This window comes from Corvus cornix, chromosome Z (genome assembly GCF_000738735.6).
Source record: "Corvus cornix cornix isolate S_Up_H32 chromosome Z, ASM73873v5, whole genome shotgun sequence".
NCBI lineage: Eukaryota > Metazoa > Chordata > Aves > Passeriformes > Corvidae > Corvus > Corvus cornix.
The window spans coordinates 68,700,823-68,717,364 of NC_046357.1; the positions used below are offsets into that span (position 1 = coordinate 68,700,823).

Here is a 16,542-nt window from a genome sequence, read left to right on the forward strand (position 1 = left end):
CCCATTACCCTAACAAAACAGCCAAATAAAAACTACGTTTCTGATGATCTCTTTCTTTATCTCCCCTAAAAAGACATTGAGGTAAGTAATCCTGGAATTTTTTGACAAGGTTACAGTGACTACCACTATCTCACACAGAACTTTAATCTTCCCTACCATTAAAGACTATTTTGAACAAGAGCCTCAGTGTCCATTGGAAAGGGGGCTTCACCTGTTTGAATAGCAATAACCAGTACTCTTTATGGCCTAGGTTATCCAAGACAACTACATGGGACTGGCAGACTTCAGTCACAGCTTCATGTCACAGGCAGGATACCTTAACCAATCTAAAAATGGCATTAGTGCTGATGTTCAGGCACCTGGATCCCAAACTGACCAGAAAAGTTTCACATCTCTCCGACTGCTGGATGATTAAAAAAAAAAAGTAATATTTGAAACATACTATTTCACTTACCCCACTGTTAAAATCACCAACAGTAAAAAAATAAAAAATAAAAAGGAGAACAAATAAATAGGTCTGTAACTTAAAGACAGTGGTCTGAAAATTGGATTGCCTTCTGGTTTCTCACGTCTGTAGCAGGCGAGAACTTCTCCACACGGCAGAAAAAACCAGAAGCTAAGAATAAAATCATGCACTTCAATCTGGCAAAAAACTACACTAGATTAAAACCATAAATCATAATTCCAAGAATTATTTTACAGCGTATTTTAGGAATTTTAGAAGCATAATACTTGCCTTTAAGGCCAATGGTATTTTGAATCAGCTACTTAAAAAGGAAGAGAGAAAAGCAGAGAGGTGATTTAAAGCAGCCAAATTCTATCACATTACTTCCTGTGTATTGCCTAGAGGCTATGAGAAGTTAGCAATCACACTAATTTGGTGCCATCACTATGAAAAAGATTCAAGAAGGCAATGATGATGATTCTGGCAGAGAATTACTACTTTCCTCCCAGCACACAGAGAAACATATGCTGAATACCAGTATGTGATTTCTGTTTAAAAGAAAACTTCTGTGTGGAGCTTTCCTAATCCATAGAGAAGATTCGGACTGAAACAACAAATCCCTAGTGGGTATGCAGTTCTGCAACACTACTATGGTGAAGCCTGCCTCCTCAAGGAAGAAATGAAATGTCTTGAAATATTTTTGGCAGTTCAAGAGAGGTCTATGAACTTATCTCAAGTACTTATAACTCTCCTTCATACGGAGAGGGTAAACTAATTCTGCACTTCAAATATTCTAAGAGTTCTGTTTCTGTGAATGATCCACATCCCTCAATTCCTCAAACATTTAGCTCACACTTCTAATATCACTTTTCCCCAAGACCAGCTTATTTCTCAACATTTTTTGATAGATAATATGCTAACCTTAAGGAATATGTAAGTTCTGAGCCTTAATGTGTGAACTTAGTCCAGTCTTTTACTTCAGAAGTTTCTAGGCATGTTCACTGGCAAGAGGCTTGACAGCTCAACTGACCTCTCATCCTGTAAATTCTGGACCACTCAGTGGGACAAAGCATGACTGGTTTTATCTGTCTACTACCTTAGTATCTCCTTTTGTATTATTCTTCCTCTGATGTATATCCATCAGGCAGTTGGGATTTACAAAAAGAAGAAACAGAAGCAAGAACATATTCACTATGAGAGAAAGGCGAATGGAATTCATCCTCCACACTTGCAAAAAGAATTTGACATTTGGGGCATTTTCAATCCATGTCAAATTCTGGCTGTATGCCAGAAACACAGGCCCCAGCCAGCAAGCCTGGAAAGTGGCCATAAGCAAAGATCACTTGGTTGAACTTCAGCTGTCCAGGCAACCATCAAATAAAACTGTTTATGTCCAAGTCTTTTACTAATAAATAGGCAAAATTTCTACAGCATGACTGCACTGGCAGCGTCTCCTCAGCAGAGACTAGAATAAAAGAAAGGGTAAGGATACAAATGCTGCACAGACTAACTCTGGCCCTGTTTCTATTGACAATAAAGTTAAAATCTTGCAATAACACAGTGGAAGTGTACAAGATTTATAAATATATAAACCAAGTAATTCTGAAGGGCTCCCCTACCATGCCCTAATACAATCCTAGTTTTATATAAATGTCATGAGCCTCAAATCAGTAGAGAATTACTTTCATGGACAGATAAGGGAGATGTTTGGTGATGCATTACAGAGCATAGGAAAGCATAAATGCTTCTGTATCAGTAAGAAAAATGACAAATTTATCTCTACTGTAACACTTTCTGCTATTGCTGCAATGGCCTGTCACAGAAGGAAATCACTTCCTTGCATCTATTTCAAAATAAAGAACCTGCATAGTCTGAGAGAGCATAGGAAAAGGAACCCCCAAGAGTGTGGTAGTTCTCTCAGCAGATTACGTTTCAGGACTTTATGATCCAACATCTAAAATGTATGCAACAAAACATCTTTAATCAAACAGCAAACTCCTGCAAAGCCTCTTTCATATCTATGCAACTGACAGTAAAAAAATCAAAACATACAAATTGATTAAATTTGCCAATTACTATTTTAGTGAGAGCTCTGAAAACATTCACTTCAAATCCAAACCTGCCAAAGAAGACCCTGACTATTGGTTTGTTGATCATACCATTTACAGCACCAAGTCTTGGATGCTAGAAAGAAAGGATGGAAAGATAAAAAATTCACATTAGGTAGACTAATTTACAAACAAAGCAAGTAGCACTTTAGCTCTGTTTCATGCATTTAGGTTTTTCTTCTTTCCATAATGACTGAGAACTAATTTTTTTATTACCACAACTTTCATTAATAGCTGGCTTATCTTACTTTTAAAGCAATCACTAAGGATAACATCTCTGAAGCCTTTTAAAAAGGAATAACAAAACAAAAAAAGCAATTAGATATGAGGTGAACTTCTTTTTTTTTTTCCTTTCAAGTAATTATGCTACAACAGATAAAACCATTTTCTGCTGTGTACAGTTTTAAGCCTGGCACTCTAATGGCACAGAGGCATTACAGCATCCCAATGGCTGCACCTCACATGAGTTCATGCTAACAGATTTGGGTTATTCAGCCACAACTAGTCTTCTGGCACTGAGCGCCACCTGCTGACAAGTGTCTCAAGTGTTGCAGAGCTGGCACACCAGGTCTCAATTTTGTCAACCAGCTCCAGGAAAATGCTGCAGTACGCAAAATAAATCTACTTGAAACACTTTTATAGCAGGAACAGCACGTAATTTCAAACACATTCTTAAAAGTAATGGGTTTATGCCCTTATAAAATTTGCTTTTACCATGTAAGGAAAAAGGAGAAGACGTGGCACAGAGATTTCACTATATGATTGCTAAACAAAATTAATTACTATTTTATATTAACTAAGTCTATTGCCTGGCTTAAGCCCTCCCTGAAGATTTCTGTAACAATTTCCAAGGCAATACTGATGCTGTAAGTTTAAAGCTTTACCATGAAATGCAAATCATCATAATTGTACATAATTACCTGAGTACATGTTTAGCTAGCACTGCAATATTCAAAAATCAATGACGTTTTTATTTCTAATCTGATCATCAGACATATAAAAGTTGTCCGAGCCATTTTGTTGCTGTTGTTTTCTTCATTTTAATTGCCATGGACTACTGCCATGCTTTGTTGATCATATTAACAGCAAAAATGTACCTCATGTACCTTAAGAAAAATGACAGGCCATACATCCACTGACTGAACACCTAAACATTTAAAAGTTAGCTCAAGTTGCTTCCAGTTACTGGTTAAATTTTATAAAGTGACGTAATACATAACACTTTGGATACTACTATATTTTTGTCAAAATATATCTGTTTACAAGGAATAACAGGCTTTTTTTTTAATATCTAGCTCCATAATTTAAGTACAGAAGAAAATGCTAACTATGAATCTCTCATTAACATAGTGAATAGCGTAAATGCATAACTCTAAGGGGCTCAAAGACAAGAGTTTAAACTTGTAGTACCTTCAGCATTATAATTATCTCTGTCTTGCATGGTAAGTCAGTAGAAAAGTATAACTGCTACTAACAAAAACACGTTTCATTCTTCCACATACAATGACAAAACTATTATATGCAACGTTCAGAAATAGCAAAAAAATAGTTTTGTTTCAGTCCTTGCTACGATACCCTGATACCCTGATTGAAAAAAGGAGAATCGTTCAGCAATTTCCTTTTTTTGCTAAAATGACTACCAAGACACAGCTAACGTTCTACAAAAAATATATTGACTTAAAGCAAAACATATTGAAGACACTAACAGAGTATGAAACCTCCTACAGTTAACAGAAGCAAAAAAGAACAAGGAAAATAAGTTAAAACACTCACATAACATTACACTGTCTATAAAAACATATCTAACAGCATTTCAGAATTTCACTCTTTGTTAGTATTCTATTATACAGTTATCTAATGTAAGAGAAGGGAAACAAAACAATTTGCAAACTATTCCACCATGAAATTGGCTCTATTTATATGATATAAATACTTAGGAGATACAAAACTTTACAAAATCACTTTGTATATCCTCTTTTAAATTGCAAAACAAAAAAATTACCTGTGACTGAGGTCACGAAAATTTGCTTCGTAGGGATGTTGACAACACAAGACAACTATGATTTTGTAATTCTTAGGGAAAAAAAATTGTAAAACAAGCATTTACAATTAATTTCTGAAAAGGAATAAATAATCACATTCAGGTCTATCAGAGCAACATTTAGATGAACTGCTCCCAAATAAAGTGGAGAAACCTAAACGAATTTATAGCTGATGAAACAGTGATCCTCTTGAACAATACAGGTATGAGAGCCATCAGCAGCAAGAACATGTAGTTTCTGATCTTTTACAGGCCTATACTTTTAAGGAATTTCACTAAAAAAAAAAAAAAAAATCCCATTTTAAAAATCACCAGGATGTTTATTTACAGAAATAACCCATCAGAGTATTATTTTTTCATCTTGAGATACAGTCAAGACTGCCAAGTCAGGGCAATGCCAGACATGAGCACAGACTGGGAGAAAGAAGAACACATCAAGAGCAGCCCTGCAGAGAAGGACTTGGGGATGCTGGCAGACAAAAAGCTGCACGTGAGCCAACACTGTGCACTTGCAGCCCAAAGGGTCAACAACACCCTGGGCTATGCCCAAAGCACCATGAGCAGCAGGACAATGGAGGTGACTTGCTCCCTCTACTCTGCCCCGTGAGATTCCGCCTTGAGAACTACACCCAGGTCTGGGGTCCTTAACACCAAAAAGAGAAGGAGCTGTTGGAACACGTCCAGAGGAAAGCCACTAAGTTGATCACAGGGCTGGAGCACCTCTCCTTTGACAACAGGCCGAGGGAGGAGTTGTTCACCCTGGAGAAAGGAAGATCTTCTCCAGGAAGATCCCAGTGAATCCCTTAAGCACTTAAAGGAAGCTCATTAGAAAGATGGAGGGTGACTCTTTACACTGCCAGATAGTGATATGATAAGGGGAAACAGTCTTAGTCTAAAGAGGAGAGGTTCCAGCCCCTGAGCTGAGTCTTGCTCTGTGGGGAACAAAGCTCTGGCACGAGCTGTGAGAGAGGAGACCGCCCCAGTACTGACAGTGACCACTCTACACCACCTTGATCCTCTCTGCTCCACTGCAGGGTTACAGCAGTGGTCCTTTCGTGCACAGAGACAACAGGCCTGACTACTTCTGGCTCACTGGAGTGACCAGCTGGGAAGAGGCTGTTTAAGAGCAAAATGCCCCAGAGTCTACAACACCTCTCAGCACTTCTACTGTGCGCTGTAGAAGTGCTGAGCAGATAGCCCAGGTGTAAGGCCTTATCCATCATCACAGGCATAGGATCATTTTATGATCATCCCTTCTCAGAAGGCAAGGCCAATACTGACACCATCAGGCATGTTTAGCTCCTGTCTTTTTTCCAAGCCCAAAAGCTGGTAGAATTCTTTACTGAGGTGCAGGAGCCCCTGTGGGTCCTAAGGGAAAAACAGCATGAGCAGCAGGATTAACCAGATCCAGTGCAGGCTGCAGTGGATCACAACCATTTCCTTCTGGGGCAATGTCTGCTGATCCCAAGGCAGCCTCAGTACCAAAGGCTGCATGTAAATGCTGTATCCTGTACACGTACATGAACTTGACTTAGCTGTGGAAATAAAGTTGCCTGCTTTCACAGTTAACCCTGTTTTCAGTCCCATCCAGTCTCCTGTGCAAGGCAAGGACTTCCACATCTAGCACCTGCAAAGTAAGTCTGCATGTCCAAGAGTGGCTTAGCCCTTCTGGCAAGCTTTGCCTTGAAGAAGCAAGGGAAGTGGTAATTCTGCTCAATTTAAATTCTTCAGATGAAAGTTAACACATCACACTTCATGACAGATCTTCTCTGCAAGGTAGCTTGAATGATCAGCATTATTTTCATTAAAGGTGCAGACACTCTGAACTCTCAGATAACAGAGGCCAGATAGAACTAAATAAACTAGAGTAAGTTACTTAAAGTACAAAATCCACGTAAAAAAATAATGCTAACATTATCACTGACATACAAATATATCCCTGATTTACTTTCACAAGCTGCCTTAACAGTAAATTTCACTTACTGGTTTAAAAAATAAAACAACAAAAACCCACATTATCCTCTCTTTCAGCTTACCTAACATCACTTAGTGCTTTATGTATTTCTGCCTCCTTTTGTACCAACTTCCTGTTCCCATTTTACCTTTTCCCTGAGAAGCTGACCAGACTAAGCCTCTCATAATTAGGCCCCTTTTGAAGTGCTCTCATGGCTTTTCTCTGCAACCTCACATTGGGTTGAACTGGCAAGGTTTTGTAAAGGGGTGCATCCTGCTCTAGTGGAAGGTGTTGAAAGGGGTTGGAACTAGGCAATCTTGAAGGTCCCTTCCAACCCACAACCATCCTATGGCTCTGTGCTGCCCCTTCCCCTGCCCTCCTGCAGAGGCCACCATGCCCTGAACACAGAACCAGCCACCATGTGCCATCTGCCCTGGGGCACTTGTGGGCACATCGATGGCTGCACTGGACGTGATGAGACCTCACTCCTTGCAGGTGACACTGGAGGTGACACGGTGCTGGCAGTGATGGAGTTGTTTGTCTCTGTCCTCTTGGCCATGTGTAGGCCTGCACTCAGCACACAGGATTATTTTCTCCTGCTCACTGAAACAGAGGTTTGGACACCAGAAAGCAGACTTCAGTAATCTTGAACTGAAGGGGAAGAGTACCATTCTTATGACTAGACTCATCATCTCAACTAAACCTAGCAGAAACTAATCACTAGCACTGTTACAGGGCATAACATTAAATAACTAACAAGATAGCCTACCCCAAAAGCATTCCAAGACTCCTAATCTTCTGCAATCATTATCCTGCTTCTTATTTTCTCTTTTTTCAACTTTTTGTACTTTTTAAACTTCCAGGTCACAACAAGCATACAAGCTTTGTAAAATAACGTTTTGTACCAGGGTAAATGACAACCACCTCATAGTGCCTTGTAAATATTAAACAGCAGTGGAAGCAAGAGAATGCTGACAATCAAGTGTAATTGTAGAATGGGAATCAAACGGTTCCACAAATAGACAGAGGAAGAAAAAAGCTTTCCTCTCACAAACAGCCATTTAATTACATTTCACAGAGCTATTGCCCCATGGGCCAAAAAGAATGCCAGGCTAAACCTCAAAGAAAAAAAATCACAAATATCTCCTACATGTCAAAACCAATCCACAAAGGCAAACACTACTGTTTGTCCCTTTAGTAAACAGGTACTGTTTGTTTGCTTTTTTATGTGGCCTACAAACTCTGCACATAGCTGCATACAACTGAGAAAAGGAAGTCACACAAAATATTAGCCACGTAAGGTACTTATTTAAATTACATGAGATCTCATTAGACCAAAAAAATTTCTTTTTAATTATTAAGAGCATGTAAACATTTAAAAATAAACTGCAAAGAAACCAATGTTCATTTCTGTTTAAGAAAAGAGTAATTACAGTACATAAAATTCATTTCCCAATTACATATACAGCAAATCCAAGAGCTTTTGCTGTTAACTTTCTATCTACAACTGTAGATGTGTTTCTTCAACACAGCCAAGGAAATTACCAACAGCTACTCAGTCAAATTTACTAAATCTATGTAAGGGTTAAGTCTTTTCATTATAAAAGAGTGTAATGAAAATCTAAGCATCAAGTGTAGAAAAGAACAATCCAAGTCCCCAGACACAGATTGTTAGGAGTTATGGCCACTTAGAAATAAAAAGAAATCACGCAACTGAACTGCTCGTCCAAACAGCTCTCCAAAAATGCAAAGTGAAGTCCATTCACTTTAATCACTCCAGTGAGTATCTTGATACTCTGATCCTGGGTCTGAAGGACAATGGCAGGGCTACACAATTCAGTAAAACAGATGTAAAACTTACCATAGAGGTCACTGATCTGGCATCTTCTTCATAATTTACTACAGGTGGTGGTTCTTTCCCATCATTCTCTTGAACCTTTTGTTCCAGTAGTTCTTTCTGGGCTGCAAATTTTGCCTCAGAGCATCTTAATTGTTGGACTGTTTGCTTAAGTTCTTCAAGCGCTTGCTTTTGGCTCAGCAAGAGCACAATACTGCAAAGAAAAATAACAAATTAAAAATATACAAGATGCAAAATAGTTTCTTTGCTTCATAAAAGCTAGGGGAAAAAAGCATGACAATTCCTCAACATCATCATTTATTCAAAGGTAAGGCAATTCTAGAACATTTTCAAAGCAACAAGACAGTGCAAGCAAACACATTCTCTTCCCTCTATCAGGAAAACACCCATTCTCTTCTCTCTATCACAAAAATCCTGTTGTAATAAATATAGGTGAAACTCCTGCTTTTATCCACTTTTGACTGAATTTACAAACACTGGACTTCCTCCTCCTTTAGAGAATAAATAAATTTTACATAGTGATTTCCAGTGATGAGAAACTCACTCCAATCAGTGTAGTTGTTACAGTAATAATTTGCAATATTAAACTCACCTCACATCCAGTAAAAATTCATATGGCATCACATCAGAGATATCTGTTTTTTCCCTCTGCTCCATAAGTATTTCTGGACTGTGCTATAACTGTCTTCTTACGAAGCTAAATAAATTCATCTTTATGAGGCGCTAAAAGCAACTTTTTGTCTTCTGCTTATTTTTATGGTTCTTCTATGAATACCACTCATACCCGTGAATACTCAAGACAGTCATAATTAAATCATATTGAAGGACAAGCACTTAGAGTATCTGCAGATACCCAGATGACTCTATTATCCCAGATGACTCTATTATCCCAAATAACTGCCAAAACCAAAGAGTGACAGAAGCTGCCTGAAAGACAGAATCACCCACAGTATAATACAGACACCCTTAAAACCAGTCGACCAGAGCCCAGTGACAATGTGGTCTATAGGAGATGCAGAGTTCTCACAGCCTACAAAAACAGACGAAGGAGGTAAATGGACCAGAACTATGAAGAAGAAGAGGATAATATGAAGGAAAATCACAGTATTGTGTTGCTCTGTATCTTCAGGACAATCCCTGGAAGACAAGCCCTCCTGCAAGCCCTACTCTTGCAGGAAAAAAGAAAGGCAAATGTTGTTCATACAGGGATTGATCCTTCAGAAACTGATGCTCAGCCAAATGAGTATTTAAATGGGTTTCAAAGTAACAGGAGAACCACCTGTCATAAAATCCTCATTGGCAGGAAAACACGCAAATCATATCCATGTAGGTGAGCATTACACCAAGTCACTAATGGACAAAACTCTGCACCATCAGCCAAATGATCATTCATTCAAAAGGCATAAGTGTGAGGTATGCAGACATGATTCCCAAATCTGAAACTGAGATTTGGCACAAGCCTGCACAGATTTAAAAGCATCAGAGAAGCAAATGAACAATTATCCTGCTGTTATGCTCAAGATAATGTATTTTCATCTAGTCTCCTTTATGAGAGAAAAAGGACATCACCCTGTGAAAATAATAGGCTTCAACCATCAGCTAGGCTTTGGTGAATGCTGGCTAGAGTGATATCCCCAAACACGGAATGATTTCAACCTATTAGGACACAGTGATAACAAGACGTATTCTGCTAGTGAAAAGCTAGTGTCTTTCCTGAAATGTGGCAAGATGGATTACAATCTAATTTGGTTTCCCAAATCCAACTTTTAATGCTTGCCACTCCAGTCATGCATGAGGAAATAGAATCTATAAAATTACTTGCCTGTGGCTTGCATGAGTACAAACTTTAAAGTCCTTGTTGCTAGCAATAGCTGCTAGCAATAGCTACTAGCAACCTCACAGAGTGACATCTTGTGTGAAGGATCCCTGGAGATCAGGGCAACATATAAGCAAGTGGTAAAAAGTTGAACTAAATCAAAACCCAAATATTCAATATGCTGTCATGTTGAGAGGGCAGATGGTATGCTTGACATACACACATATAAATAACATACAATTAAAACATTTTCTGTGTTGAAGGTAATATCATCTTTTGAAGATGGAAAAGGATATTAGTGCCAGGATAATAGCACCAAGACACTGCCAGAAGGCATGACCTTATGCAGTCACAATTAAACCCAGTGCAACGCTGGACAAGACCTTCTGGGGACAGTAAGTACAAGCTGAAACATCCATATCACTCTGCACTGCAGCTAAAAGATGAAAACGGGATTTGTTGGAGGTAGGCATGAGCAATGACAAATCAGAACAAGGATGATTTCAGGGAAGCCTTCATCTTACAACTAGATATGTAAGCCAGGTTCCCTGCCTTTTAGTAAGACAAACAGGTACTGGTGCAATTTGAAATGAAATAATCTCCTCAACACCACAAACATCTGCTAAAGGATCAGTCAGATAAGCCTCCACACAGTTAGAAATACAAGGATGATCTGAACTATTTTGAGAGAGGTGTAACTGGTGACAAAACAATGCTGAGGGGGAAAAAATCAAATAACACCCCATCAAACTCAACTAGTTCAAATCCAGTTTATCCTTTAAGTAGCATACAGTAAGGAAGACAGCTCAAGAACAAAAAATTAGAAAACACACTGTGAGTGCACGTGGACTTAACCAAAGAAAGGACACGAAATATCTAATCAAAACAGAGATATCATACACATAAATAACATTCTGGATGCAAATTAAATACGATACAATGTTTCATGTGAGAAGGTTACTTCAACAAAGAGCTTCAAGACTTCTTCAGTCAATGAAGGATTACCTGAAGGACTTGCATTCCAATTCACTACTGCTACTGTAAATAAATACTGCAATATTTATTACCAAATTAGTAAGATTAAGACTGACTGCAACAAGAATCAGAAAATACCTCTACAGACAAAAGGTTTCTTTATCTGCTGTACTGACTTCAGTTTAGAAGAGTATGTGAATATTTTTTCTAACCAAAGGTAGAAGAAAAACCTGAAGACATTGCCCAAAAATGATTCTTTATAATAATGTTTTATTTATGGTGCACTACAACACTCATTAAGCCCTCACCTTTGGTATTTACTATGCAGTAGTACAGGATATGAGATTTACATTCTTTACATCTACACTTTTGTAAAGGAAATGCAAAGAAGAATGAACTTAACCTCACAAGTTCCAAACATGTTACTGCATAAGAACAAGTCATGCACGACTCTGAAAGCCTTTCACAGAATTACACCTATACAAGGAATTCTGTCAAACAGAAAGGCAACTGAATTCACTCATCTTCTCAGATCAAGTTGAACTGAACTAATGAAAGGTCCAGCTCTTAAGCCATGCTGAAACGATGACAATTATATTAAACTCATGGAGCTGCTCAATTCTTCAATAGGTTTTGGTCTGCAGTGGGCAAGGGTTATTTTAGAGATGAGAAACTAATTTACTGTTGTTTTTCACAGTAATTGCTACACACAAAAGCAGAACAAGATTAGTGAAAGTTATTTCTTATTTAAGTTTTAAGAATTGCATTATAGACATTTCCCCCCCTCAAATGATTGTATTTCGAAATTTAATTTCAACTTACTCAGATTTCTTTTCACATGTCTTAGAGGACTCTTCTATTTTTTTCTCTAGTTCCAACACCAGTTCCTCTTTGCTCAAAAGGGTTTGCTGTGTCTGCATCAGTTCTTCTATTACTGTTTTTAACCTGTAAAATAGATTTCAAAAACCCAAGTTGTGAATGCATAAATTGTATAGATTTGGGAACATTGTAATCTTTTTCCTGAAGATGTAAAAGAGCACTTTTTTTTTTTTTTTTATCTCACTCAGCGCTTGGTGATAATTTTTTTCTTTTTTTGTGTGGATATATCTTTACATTGGGAATCTGCATTATTACAGATTCCATACTAGCCTCTGTATACAAACAAGGTTACAGAATGATCTGCTGCCTGCAGGTTCTCCTATCAAGAAGTATTTTTTCCAAAAATACATGATGAGTTCTGTGAATTAATGCCTTCCTAATATATTGCCAAATTATGAGATGCTTTAAGAAAGACAAAAGCCTTCCAACTCCTAAAGCATGCGTTAAATAAATACCCAGAATCAGTAGCTGGGTTGTATTTACTTCTAGAAATAGCAAAAATACAAATGATCACTTTCTGTTGTAATAGTGATTACATCTTGATTCACAATTATCCTTTTTAGGTTACAATCTCTGGCAATGGTTAATTCAAAGTAAAGATAAAACTGTACAAAAACACTCAGTACTAACAGAGAAGGGGTTATTACACTTTAAAACCATTACTGACACTTTGTAATTATCCTGGTAAGTATTCCAGTAACAAAAAAAAAAATCAGTGAATATACAACAACATTTACATTCTGAACAATGCATGTAAATGTCTTACATAATGATGACTTCTAAAAGGCATATCAATGTTGACTTCAATAAATTAAGTCAGAACAATCTCTTAAAAATAAATAAGCATGTACATTTTTGTTTCCTTCTTGGTATTTATCTATGCATCTTTGACTATCTTACTTTATTTCCCCTGTACTTTCAAGCCCAATTTCAATAAAATTACTGAAGTAAAGAGTGGAACACAAGCAAAATACATGTAGTAATTACCACTGCACAGATCTATGGACCAAAACCATTCCAGACCAGGGAGTGGCACACCCAACTCTCTAAATATCTAGGAGGCACATTCCACATGGCCATACATACCAAATTGAATTACTTGATTCTAAACACTGAATCAGTCCTCTCCTTCCAATGCATTTTATACAATGTTGATTATATATGATCTGTACTCAGTCATACGTTTTATTCTAGGAGACTTAAATTACTTTAAAAAGCCAGAGAGTGAATGACCAAAATTTATTTCCCAAAAGACAAACCTTCCACATGTGTTTATTTTGAGATAAGATAAATACTTAAAACATTTCCCTCAAAGTAACATCCTCACAGCTCCGCTTTTCATAGATATTTTTATTAGTTTTAGGCTATCAAAATCTGTATTGCTGAACTTCTCTGTGTTTTCTTACACTGGGTCTCCAACTTATTGCCAACTAATGTTTTTTATTTCAATACCTTGCTAAAGAAAGTAATTAACAATTTTTAACTGCTTTTTGATCAGCTTTCTAAATAAAATTTTAATCTACATTGTTTTTGCTTAACAACTGATTTACAAGAAGCAGATGTTTTATCTAATGATCTTACATCAATAGTCATGAAATTAAAACCTAATTAATAAGACTGTTCATCACTGGAAGGGAAGAGTATATACATGCAGATCCAATATCTTCCTTATTTCACCACTTTAAAAATATTAGATTTTATATTTTATATTGCAGCATCAGATCAAAATATTAAGTTGATGTAGTTCTTCCTGAAACTTCTGAGATACTTCAGGACATTTTTATTTATCTTAGAGAAAAGAAAAAAAAGCTATCATATACACCAAACTCACTTGCCTCCTTCTACTCAAAATCTATTTTTTGTTTAAACAATAACTTTTACTCAAACTGGCTACAGCTGACTAGCTGCATCTGTCTTGTATCATCTTGGCTGAGGTCTGCCAAAGGAATTTTCTTGGGGTGTCGTATTTGCCTTCTGGATACAGTCAGTTTACAAAAGGGTTTCTATTACTAACCAGTTGATCACTGTAACACTTATCAGCCTTAAAAACCACACAATACCCCTACCTGGAAAGCTTCCTTTTGTATTTCTTTAGTTATAAGCTCCATTCTGCTGCATCTATCAGTTAAAATAAATCCTTGATCTTACAGAATTTGTATTTCAGAATAATTGGATATGAATATGCTCTCAGCTTTTAATGCATATCTCTTCAAAGCGTAAACTTTCATTCTGCTATACTTTTCAGAATTTCTCAGTAGTATTCAGTGACATTTATTAATATTTATCGGAAGACACCTTAACTCATTCCTTAGAAAGGTTAGCTGGTCAACACTGACTTTTAACTAACTCCTATTGTCAAAACTTTATTCATAAATGTAAGTTTACCTTAAAATGTAAAAGCCAGTTTTCTCATCACACTCCCTTAAAAAATACTTTATTAAAACCATTAAACAGTTATGATGAAAACTGTCATTCTTCCATTGCATACTCAATACAACAGCCGATTCAACCAAATATTATTGATTACAAATCAATATATGTCTCTGAATGTTTTAAATGTTTGTGAAATAAATCCACCATGTGCACTTATTTTATTTGGTAGATACTGAAGGTAGTTCTCCTCTGCAGAAACATAATGACATAGCATTTTAAAGCTCTAAGGTCACACTTTCAATACTAAAGATCAAAAGTCAAATTTCTATTGTTTCATCATGTACAGAACTGATTTTTTAAGAAGTCATCAACTACGGATAAATATGTAGTACACTTCTCTTACTTGCAAACTTCTAGTCATACAGAGTTAATGCAGTGGAGGCTTTTTGGCTGCACTGGCTTTAAGGCAAGACTGTAATAACATACCTAAAACACAGTTTACAAGGTCTATGAGTAACAACAGATACAGAGAACTGCAACAAAAAATAAAGGGTTCTCACCTGCATTAAAAAGCAGAAGGATAAACAGGATAAGACTAAACACTTTTTATAGTCCCACGGGACAGTGAACCTTCATAAATAATCTGCACTGCCTAATATGATCTTAATAATCCAAATAAGAGTTTGAAAAGTGACAAAGAATGCTGATCATACAATGTTACTTGAGGTAGGAGGAAGGCTCTGAATGTAAGGCATGCAAAAGGATTATTATGGACTCTATGACACACTATACCTGGGCTGTCATTTCAACACATATGGAAATAGGCAAATATACAGTAAGGAGAAAATAATCCAAAGCTTTATGTGGAGAATGGAGCATGGTTCTAAAATGACCATTACCACTCAAAAATGAAATCTTGGAGATACAGTAGATGATTCCCTGAAAACCCTGGCTTGATGAGCTGCTGGGGTCAGAAAGTCAAATTGAATTACTCTCTAGGATTTGTTAAAACCAAAGCAAAGTAAGAACACAGGAAACTTTCGAAGGCCTCTCTCTAAATTATGTATCTGGATTACCTGTAAAAGTCTAGTCATTAATCTCAAAACCAATATAGTAACCTTGAAAACATTTAAATAAAGACTACAAGATAACTAAAGGATGAGCAAGCTTTGCGAAAGGACAGACTAAAGCTAAAAGAACACTCTGAAATAGAGATCACAGAACAGAAGGTGAACAGAAATTTATATTATCATAGGCAGAAAGGAATAGATTGTTCCTATTCTCTTCCAAAACAAAAGCTTAAGAGACATAAAATGAAAAAAGATATCAGCAGGTTCACAAAATAGGAAGCTAATTTCTGGAATTCCTTGACCAAAAATTCTATGGACAACAGATACTTTTACACACTGAACATGACTGAAGAAGGTCTGACCTAATACAGTTTAACTGTTTTTCTCAGAGTCCTAAATCTATACCAAAAAGTGAACACCTTAAAGACAGCAACTTAATAGAGATACCTGATTCCTGTTCCAGAAATAATGCCACACCATAAAATTTCTCACCCAAATTCACGAAACAATTTCAAGTGGATGAATGTAAGATTTGCAAGAGAACACAATGAAAATTGTACTGAAAATGTATATATGTAGGCAAATATACAGACATAGCATTTATAACACAATTATACATTTCATCAGAAATGTTTATCAGAAAAGCAACATTTCATCTCTTTTACCTGGATATGTTGCTGTCTCATTTCTAAACAGTGGGATACAAAAGGCAAGCCAAACAAGAACTTACCTTTTTGAGCTATGGAAGGCAGAATCTTAGAAAAATTGTAATATTCTATTGAAAAGGGAGGTTCAATATTAATATATTTCTTGTTACTGTGCTGAAGCACATCAAGATGTACAACATCTACAGAGCTGTAGGCAGGAATAATCTCAATACAGTAATGATGCAGAACATATTAAAAAGAGAAACGTTTAAAGGAACAGGGTGGGCTTAACCATCATGGGATCCTTTCATAAGATAAAGCTGCTTTATGACTAAGGAGGCAAATCCTTCATATTAAAAAAATTATTTCAATACTT

At 36.8% G+C, this 16,542-nt stretch overlaps 1 protein-coding gene across 5 annotated transcripts in view; it reads right to left on the bottom strand.

The window, feature by feature from the left end:
- The window catches only part of FER (FER tyrosine kinase), a 162,037-nt gene that overhangs the window by 97,263 nt on the left and 48,232 nt on the right, over positions 1-16,542 (bottom strand). For all 5 annotated transcript variants that reach the window (XR_002046910.3, XM_039567680.1, XM_039567681.1 and 2 more), the window contains exons 9-10: positions 12,020-12,142; positions 8,410-8,599 (exon numbers count right to left, since the gene is read on the bottom strand). Coding sequence is in view for 4 of the 5 variants with exons in the window: in XM_039567680.1 (XP_039423614.1) it covers positions 8,410-8,599; positions 12,020-12,142 (313 nt within the window). In the remaining variant the exon portion in view is untranslated. The remainder of the gene's footprint in view (positions 1-8,409; positions 8,600-12,019; positions 12,143-16,542) is intronic.